General features: G+C 40.5%; 1 protein-coding gene across 1 annotated transcript; it reads left to right on the top strand.

Moving 5' to 3' along the window:
* The first annotated feature begins 1,020 nt into the window (after positions 1-1,020).
* Positions 1,021-6,441, top strand: LOC112229612 (protachykinin). Its single transcript, XM_024395546.2, has 5 exons — positions 1,021-1,701; positions 2,621-2,723; positions 2,953-2,976; positions 5,378-5,434; positions 5,593-6,441. Exons 1-5 carry the CDS (start codon positions 1,591-1,593, stop codon positions 5,637-5,639), a joined length of 342 nt encoding a protein of 113 aa, XP_024251314.1. The 5' UTR covers positions 1,021-1,590; the 3' UTR covers positions 5,640-6,441.
* The last annotated feature ends 3,684 nt before the right edge of the window (positions 6,442-10,125 follow it).

Here is a 10,125-nt window from a genome sequence, read left to right as displayed (position 1 = left end):
GACACCTCATGTTATTTATTGGTCAAATTAAAATGAGCAATTTTCCATTAACAACATGTTTAAATAAAAGGAGTCCGTTGTGGCTGGGAGAAAGGCACTTGAGTTGTCAAGCACTCGGGGAGCTGCGTGGACACTGTGAACTGTGTGTTGTCAGTGTCAGTGCATCTCTCTCTTCACATCCAACACCTTTCTGCTAAACAAGCCAAGCTTTGTAATGAAAATCAGCTGGCTCCTCTCTGTCTCTGTGGGGTCAGACACCTGTTTAATTCTATTCTATTTCAGTTTAAGGGCTTTATTGGCATGGGAAACATGTTAAAATTGCCAAAGAAAGTGAACTAGATAATAAACAAAAGTGAAATAAACAATAAAAATGAACAGTAAACATTACACTCACAAAAGTTCCAAAAATAATAAAGACATTACAAATGTCATATTATGTGCAAATAGTTAAAGTACAAAAGGGAAAATAAATAAAACATAAATATGGGTTGTATTTACGATGGTGTTTGTTCTTCACTGGTTACCCTTTTTTTGTGGCAACAGGTCACAAATCTTGCTGCTGTGATGGCACACTGTGCTATTTCACCCAATAGATATGGAGTTTATCAAAATTGGGTTTGTATTTGAATTATTTGTGGGTTTGTGTAATCTGAGGGAAATATGTGTCTCTAATATAGTCGTACATTTGGCCGGAGGTTAGGAAGTGTCGCTCAGTTTCCAGCTCCTTTTGTGGGCAGTACATATAGCCTGTCTTCTCTTGAGAGCCAGGTCTGCCTACGGCAGCCGTTCTAAATAGCAAGGCTATGCTCAATTATAATGATTCAATTTCCAATGATTCATTTTTAGAAAAGTGACTTTCAGAATCCAAACTATTGTCAATGTGAAGAAAAACATGTTCCACTGATGAGTAAGGTGCAAATCAACTTTCTTTTTATGTTGAAATTTTGCTTTGGCGTAGGACAGGTCTTAAAGACTTACGTGAAACCTTCAACTTCAGTGCGTCATCAGACTCACTTACTTCCTTCGCTTCACTTGGACAGTCCGATTACAACGGGAACAATACACTGAGTGCCAAGGAGGGTCATAGGGGAACGTTTGAAAGTAATATTGACCATATGCAAAATATCACAACGGATATTAGTCATCACACAGCTCCGAGGAAGTACCTGTCAAGTAAATGTACTTGCTTAATTGATATAAAGCGAATTAGATACCTGTCACCCTTCTATCCCTTGCTATATAACCTAGTGCAGTACTACCGTGTGGTCACAAAGACACAACAGGACCAAAGTGAAGGCATTAAAGAGCAGCAGAGCTCGCTTACTGGAGCAGAGATAGAACTGAGGCGAGGTTGCAACCAAGGAGGGAACATATCATTTTTGTGCACGCTTGAGGCACTTATATGGAGAGAAGATACCAATTTCCGCAGGTGTCAACATCGAGCTCTCAAAAGTCATAGAGAGTGGCTAAAAAACATTTAAACTCAGTTTACAAGTGCCCGAACAGCCTATTTCTACTTTTGAAAATCGAAACAAACGAAGAAAGAAGACTTAAACGGCTGAAGAGTTGCACGCAACAGATTGCTGCATCATGAAATTACTGCTACCGCTTGTGATAGCTTTTCTTGCTATCGCCCAAGTTTTTAGTGAAGAAATTGGTCCAAAGGAAGATCTTGATTATTGGATGGACGATCAAATTACGGTAGGCATTAATGATTTGATGTAAGACAAGAAAATATGTTAGGACAATTGTTTGTTAGAATCGCCTGTTAAACGAATTGTAAAAAATTGACATGGGAAAATGTAGGATTGCTTAACTATGGGGAAAATACTTTTTTAATTGGATGGCACAGCCTTGTGTTTTGTTTCATCAAAATTATTGAATGGAATTTCAACCAATTTCTATTAAATTAAATTAAATGTAAAATATTAGTATGCTTTTATAAAATAAGTCACCTGTTTGGAGAGCTTGGTCATGCGTAATTACGCATGTATACAGACAAAACATCAAACATTCTACCAGCAACACAAATTCTATGTCCGTGAAAGATGTATTATGATTCAATGGGGATAAAGTATGAGCTCTTAGCTCAGTGTGCTTCCACCATTACCTTAGTCCCAGAATGATCTCTATTCACATGTAGCGCACGTTCTCCCTCTGACATTGCGGGTTGGGCGCCTGCCAAGTCTCCGGGCGGGGCTCTTATTTCTCATCATCTGCAGTCGGTTTGGGAACATTCAGCAGGTTACGCAAAGCGTTTTAACAAGGCGGGAGGGCTATACAATAGGGAAGGAACCAACGGAATTGGTTAATTGATGGGCACTTTAATGTGCATGGTCCATTAGCCATAGCAGCGGTTGGACTACTACTTAGACTAATGCTGACCTGTAGGCAACCCCGTCAGATAAAAATAGGTCGGATATAAAAGTTCACACGGAGGTGTCTTTACTGTTTTATATTGATTGCTCTGCGAGATTAGATCTAGTGCTATACAAGTGTACAATATTTTACGCGAAGGTATAGGTTGGAAGGCAATAAGGGAGTCAGTTTCCCCACCCCTCGTCCTATCCCCTTCTCTGGTGTCTAATGTTCCATTAACTAGATTTTCTCCCTCGTGCAGGACGAGTGGCTGTCATCTGACCCATTCGGAGAGATACTGCGGAGAATGACGCGGAAACCGAGGCCGCATCAGTTCTTTGGCCTAATGGGGAAACGCTCCTCCGGTAAGACTGTGCTTCCTCGCGCCTCGCCCTGTCCTCACCCTTCACGCTCTTGAAGGCACTTTCCCGTTTATTGAAATGAAATGCCAATATTGATATGCATTATTAATGCCTTTAATAATTACATATTGTATATCAATATATTTATGCACGTTTTGTAGCGTATTCATACATTCTTAAATTAGATAATTATAGGCCTACATTGACTGAAGTCCCCCCTTTATTCCAACAGCAAATCCACAGATAACCCGAAAAAGTAAGTGAAAAACGTATTAATAATTACTTAATTCATCTTTTAAATTAATCTTGGAGAACATTTCCCAGGAAATGTTGCAATTGTCCATGCATACCAACAAATTAAGCCATGATTTAGTTATGATTATCTTTTCTGACATTATGTTACAAATGGAAAGGGACTGTGTGGGCTGTGTGTAAGGCAGGCAGGGGAAGCCAATCAGAACATTTGGCAAAGTTGGGGAAAATCTATTGAGACATCAACCCAAGTGATGATGGCTTTATTTGCACATGGGCCAGGTAGACCATGTGACAAGTGATGAAATGTGATGAGTTAACTCCATGAGTAGGGGGGATTAGGGATGACACAGGTCCTTCACCTGTACTTTACCAGTACTTCACCTGTACTTCACCAGTACTTCCCCTGTATTTCACCTGTACTTCACCTGTATTTCACCAGTACTTCACCTGTACTTTACCAGTACTTCACCTGTACTTTACCAGTACTTCACCTGTACTTTACCAGTACTTCACCTGTATTTCACCTGTACTTCACCTGTATTTCACCAGTACTTCACCTGTATTTCACCTGTACTTCACCTGTACCTCAACTGTATTTCACCAGTACTCCTATGTGGGCGAGAGGAGTCGTGCTAACCAGAGGGGTGACATGATGTGAGAGGTGGGGTGAGAGGGGTGTGAGGGAGAAGACAGGCTGGTGTCACATATCCAGTGCCATAGGCCAACAGGTCCTCATTATCATTCATGGGAGGGAGAACACAAACCACATATTGCCCAGCAGCAAAAAAAACTAACAAAATGCAGGGGTTGAATAATTATATTTATTTTTGCATAATTGTAAATAAAAGTAGATAGAGAGACCGGAAAATAAACCTGACAAATGTTTTAATTAAATCACAACCCACACAGCTAACAGGTCGTTTGATGGGATTTTAAGATGCAGTAGGTGGTAGTCTTAGTTCTGCCTTGAAGACAACTCTAGTCCCTCGCTAGGATACATAGTCTTAATTCTGCCATGAAGACCCCTCGCTATGTCTCCCCTCTGTTCAGTCATTGAGGCATTTCCTTAATGACTCCCCCACTCAGCGATATGAGGCAGCAAGTACGTCATAAATACGTGTAGACCAGCGTGTTGCCGGAGCCTTGATGCAGGCATGACTATGTCAGTCATTACAGGCAAAGAGAGAGAGTGAAGGAGAGAGAGTGAAGGAGAGAGAGAGTGAAGGAGAGAGATAGAGAGAGTGAAGGAGAGAGATAGAGGGAGAGAGAGAGAGTGAAGGAGAGAGAGTGATGGAGAGAGAGTGAAGGAGAGCGATGGGGAGAGAGAAAGGGGGAGAGAGAGGAAGAGAGCGAGTGCTTCGATCAATGCCCCAAGGACATTTAGGCGTTCAATTATATTGGTTACGCTGATGATGGAAAGATGGTTGCGAGCAGCTCACCCTTCCATTGACACAAACCTATAATATAATATATACATTGTACAGTGTGCATATATATAAATATCATATGATCTATACCTTTTAAGATATATATAGTATGTTACACACAGCAAGGGGCCAAGCACTTATGATGTCCGGATGGACAATTGAGAAGTGACTCGTGACTAGACCACCAATGGCAGATGCACATGAGGCCATCGTTCCTTTATGATTGTCATGATTCTCATATTTCTGATGGGAATATTGAATCATTTAAGTAAATTGATCACATTAGAGTTTACCCCACTTCATTTGAATGAGTATGATGGGTGTGTTGACAGATAGGGTATCCCAGGGGTCTCACGCAGTTTTATAACCCCACTACTCCCCCGTATCCCCATTCCCTCCACCCTTATATTATATTCCATTAGGGGGATTGACAGAGGCTGACAGAGACAACAGTCGGTCTGGGACGCAAATGTCCCCTCAGTACATACATCCTATCCCTGCCCTCTTAGGAAAAAATCTCCAATCACAACCCTTCGTTCCAAAACCTGTGGGTGGGCGCCGCTCTATCCCTCAGTCACTAGGGCAAGGGGATGGAGTCCGTCAGTCACTCTGTCACCATCGAGGTTATACACCAGGCATTGCATCGTTAACAAAAAATGATGGGTCACACTTTATTTGGATAGTCCCATATAGATGATCTACACATGGTCATACTATCAACACACTATCTGTTGATAAGCAAACGCTTGCTAAGGTAACGGTTAGGTTTAGAATAAGGGTAAGGGTTAAGGTTAGGGCTAGGTTTAGTTTAGTTTAGGGTGTAAATAATATTGGCAGTTTTTGGAAGAACTCACACCTTTTTGTTCTGCACACTAGTCACTGCATCACTCGCTGTCTGTAATTGCAGTGACAATGGTTTTAACTGTTACGGGAAGAAACTCACACCTTTTTCTCCTCTCTTATCTTCTCTTTCAGGGCATAAAATTAACTCCTTTGTTGGACTGATGGGTAAGAGGAGCCAAGAGAAACCAGGTAAGGGCCTCATAGGAGCTTTTTACACGACTGATCGAACCGAGCTGTTCTTAGATGGCCTGGTTACAAATCCACAATAATTGCTGGATCTGTGCTTAAAATGACAATCTGAAAATAAACTGTGCTGTGTTATTTACAAGCTTTCTCTTCAACTACAGATTCATATGAGTGGAACGCACTACAGAACTACGACAAGCGCCGTTAACCGGTTGGTCTTTCTTCAGTCCTCTGCTATTGGTCCGCTTCTCATCCAGTCATTCCTACAGACAAGTGGAAGGGGTGTCTGATGCCGAGTTTTGTTTTGTGCAAAATATGGATAGTTAGTCAAAGTTATTGTAAGTTACCATAATAAAATGTCTTGTTTTCACATCGTGGTTTTGTAGCTGTATTGTACCTGACAGTGCCAATTTCATTTGTCCAGGAAGAAGGGAGCTCAAAGGAGGGCAGGAGTGTGATCTGAAGAGGGTTACAAAATTACGGTTGTTTTCCCCAAAATTCACAGGTTTTCCGGAAATCCCGGTTTTAAGATTAAATCAGAAGGGAAATCGTAAACCAGAAATTCTCAGAATCCTCCGATCAGGATTTCTGGGAAATCCTGGGACATTTGGGAAAGTTTGCGGAATTTTGCCACGCGCGGTGTGATCTGGTACTCCTACCGTACTTTACAGAAACATAATGTTATTTAATGTATGTCACAGTATTAGTGCCATCAGCATAACATATGTTCCAGAGAATGCTATTGTCATGGAACATCAAAGCAAAGCTCTACCCCAGGGTATGTAGAAAATTGCACTGCCAAGCCCACTGTCTAGTGCCTCATAAATGATTGTGCTGTAAATCAACTACACACTCTGGTACATGCTGCTCTATCAGAGCACGCTCTCGTTTAAATTGACTGTAAATCAAACTGTCATGTTTATAAAACCAAGATGTATGGTATGATATGACAGAATACTTGTGTGTGATTATGGCTTGATATATTAAAACTATTTTCTTTATTGGTGGAACGTGACTTTCTTATTTTCACCGATAGGAATATGCTGTGAAAGCGAAGAAAGGCAATTGTTCAACGGATGTAGATATCGTGGAGTGGTGCACCCTCTGAGGGACAAAGAAAGTAGCACACAGAGTTGTAAAATTGGGCAACCCCTTCCTCTCACACTGAAGGACAGACAGTACACACATCCAGGTACTTTCCACAGGTGATGGAGTTGTAGGCAGACTCATGGAAAACAGAAAGCAAAACGCTGCACACTGCTGCTCATGCTGCCAGGTGATACTTATTTACAACAACGTTTCGACCCCTAGGTCTTCATCAGGCATCCATATCCCTGGTGGGGGTGGAAGGTCCTATATATAGGGGCAGTACTCAGTGACATCACTTCCTGAAACAGGAGGTAAAAAATGTATGACAGTTTCACAATATTAACATTCAATGTATCAAAATATATGATCATACACAGGGAATGTGATCAATATTTACAGTAATATACATACACATACAATATTCAACAAGGACTTTAAAAAAAAAAACAATTTGGACATATTGAAATATTAATATTGAAAACGGTTTCAAGTCAAACTCCTCGTTAAGACCAAGAGGAGACAGTGTGTTGAGCCTGTGTATCCAGAAAGATTCCATTTGAGGAAGTTTCCTCTCAAGGTCCCCTCCCCTGCATGACATCTTGACCATTTCTATTCCAATGTATCTCAGAGAACTAATAGGAAGTCCAGCTTGTACAAAATGAGCAGCAACAGGATGTTTTGTCTCACCTGTCCATATATTGCTGCAGTGCTCACTGGTCCGTGTCTTAAGGCTTCTATGGGGTTTCCCTGTGTAAGACGGGCCACAAGGACATTTCAACATGTAAATAACAATGGTGGACATGCAGGTAATCAGAGTTGATTTGTAAATCTTTGCTGCAATGAGCACATTGGCCACTTTGTACTAACCTCCAACTGTTTCCACTTCAGATGAGACTTTCCCAGACCAAAGGGAATCAGATTGGGACCACTATGGCTCCTAATTATGCTAACCTATATCTAGGAATGTTTAAAAACAGGTGGTGCTGAATCCAGACCTAATGTACCAGTGTTCTCTGAATAATGTCCTTAAATGCCTTCCCCATTTGGATGACATTTTTGTGATCCATGATGGGAGATCTGCAGGAAGCTTTTGTTTCCATGCTTTCCAACTGTAAACTCTTCAAAACCTTCATTGGCACCATTTACTAATGACCTATCACAAATCCGTTTTCTTGATGTGATGGTTATTATGGACAAGACCTCCCTCTCGACAGATCTCTATAGGAAACATACAGACAGGAATACCCTCCTCAGAGGTGACAGATTTCATCCACGTCCACTTATTAAAAGTCTCCCGAAAAGTCAATTCAGTCGCACCAGAAGAATACGCAGCTCTGATACTTCTTATCAGAAACAGATCACGGACCTCACACAAAGGTTTAAGGAAAGGGGGTACTAAGACAATTGGGTAAAACATGCCAATGATCGTTTTGAAGGACTAACACAGTTGGAAAGCCTTTAAACAAAAGCTAAAGCAAAAGCAGATCTCCCATCATGCTTTACCCAACACTCACCACTGGGGAAGGCATTTAAGGACATTATCAGGATACACTGGTACATTATTCATACTGACCCACAATTGAAACCCATTTTTAAATATCCCCCATGTATGGTCTTTAAAAGACCCCCAAATGTGAGAGATATTGTGGTTCAATCTGATTACCCACCAGAGAAAAGGGAAACTTTAGTGGACAAGGTTCCGGAGGATAATTACAAATGTGGCCAATGTGCTCATTGCAGCTTCATGTACAAATGCAACTCATTTACCCACCCCCTGCATGTCCACCATTGTTATTTCCATGTTGAAATGTCCTTGTGGCCCGTCTTACACAGGGAAACCCCATAGAAGCCTTAAGACACGGACCAGTGAGCACTGCAGCAATATATGGACAGGTGAGACAAAACATCCTGTTGCTGCTCATTTTGTACAAGCTGGACTTCCTATTAGTTCTCTGAGATACATTGGAATATAAATGGTCAAGATGTCATGCAGGGGAGGGGACATTGAGAGGAAACTTCTTCAAATGGAATCTTTCTGGATACACAGGCTCAACACACTGTCTCCTCTTGGTCTTAACGAGGAGTTTGACTTGAAACCGTTTTTATAGTTTCAATATGTCCAAATTGTTTAAAAAAAGTCCTTGTTGAATATTGTATGTGTATGTATATTACTGTAAATATTGATCACATTCCCTGTTTATGATCATATATTTTGATACATTGAGTGTTAAAATTGTGAAACTGTCATACATTTTTTACCTCCTGTTTCAGGAAGTGATGTCACTGAGTACTGCCCCTATATATAGGACCTTCCACCCCCACCTGGGATATGGATGCCTGATGAAGACCTAGGGGTCGAAAGGTTGTTGTAAATAAATATCACCAGTGTGCAAAGCTGTCAAGGCAAAGGGTGGCTACTTTGAAGAATCTCAAATATAAAATATATTTTGATTTGTTTAACACTTTTTTGGTTACTAAACAATTCCATATATGTTATTTCATAGTTTTGATGTCTCCACTATTATTTTACAATGTAGAAAATAGTAAAAAATAAAGAAAAACACTGGAATGAGAAGGTGTGTCCAAACTTTTGACTGGTACTGTCATACATTTTTTACCTCCTGTTTCAGGAAGTGATGTCACTGAGTACTGCCCCTATATATAGGACCTTCCACCCCCACCTGGGATATGGATGCTTGATGAAGACCTAAGGATCGAAACGTAAATAAATATCACCTGGGAGCATGAGCAGCAGTGTGCAGTGTTTTCCTTTCTGTTTTCCATATTAGGATACCCATAGTACTTAGAATGCATTCCCAATATATTGCGTTATACTTAAGTTGTATGTTAGTGCGGATATTGTAATGCAAACTCATGAATATCATGACCACACACACAACAAAAAAACACATCAGAGATATTGTCAAGGGTATGGGGACTTTTTATATCAGTCGTGGTTAGGATGAAATACAGTAGACAGACACATAGCATTATGTACATCACTTTAGACATCTAATGCTGTAGTTCCATCAGTCTAGACTCTAGATGGATCGTAATTGAGAAAACAAAGTGCAATCAAATGCACCATGGTTAGCATACAACTTCCAGTGTGTCTTTTGGTTTCACTATTTTCCTTAAGTAATGTAACCCATTGTCTCAGGGCGGCAGGGTAGCCTAGTGGTTAGAGCGTTGGACTAGTAACCGGAAGGTTGCAAGTTCAAACCCCCGAGCTGCCACTGTTCCTAGGCTGTTGTTGTAAATAAGAATTTGTTCTTAACTGACTTGCCTGGTTAAATAAAGGTATAAAAAAATATTTAAAAAGTAACCCATTGAGTCTGTCTCAAGTATGTTTCGTCTTCAATTGAATCATGTTGTTCCCAGCTTGACATTCAATCTGTAACACATTCTATTGTTATCTCAACGACACAAGAACCCTCACATAAATACAAAAACACACATGCACACACACTTTATTATGGTTTATAGACCACTATTACACCATGTCATGGTCTTTGCTCTGATTAGGACAATAATTAAAACAAAAAAAGGGGGGGTGAAAACATGTTATGATTATGGCCCAATAGTCAAGCTTTTTATAGTTGCTT

The sequence above is a fragment of the Oncorhynchus tshawytscha genome, linkage group LG31 (genome assembly GCF_018296145.1).
Source record: "Oncorhynchus tshawytscha isolate Ot180627B linkage group LG31, Otsh_v2.0, whole genome shotgun sequence".
Classification (NCBI taxonomy): domain Eukaryota; kingdom Metazoa; phylum Chordata; class Actinopteri; order Salmoniformes; family Salmonidae; genus Oncorhynchus; species Oncorhynchus tshawytscha.
Note: the sequence above shows the minus strand (reverse complement) of the source record. Positions and strands in the feature narration are given on the sequence as shown.

Coding starts and splice junctions, on each gene's coding strand:
- LOC112229612 (XM_024395546.2), top strand. CDS start 1,591: ATGAAATTACTGCTACCGCTTGTGATAGCTTTTCTTGCTATCGCCCAA. Junction 1,702..2,620: donor GGATGGACGATCAAATTACG/GTAGGCATTAAT, acceptor TCCCTCGTGCAG/GACGAGTGGCTGTCATCTGA. Junction 2,724..2,952: donor AATGGGGAAACGCTCCTCCG/GTAAGACTGTGC, acceptor TTATTCCAACAG/CAAATCCACAGATAACCCGA.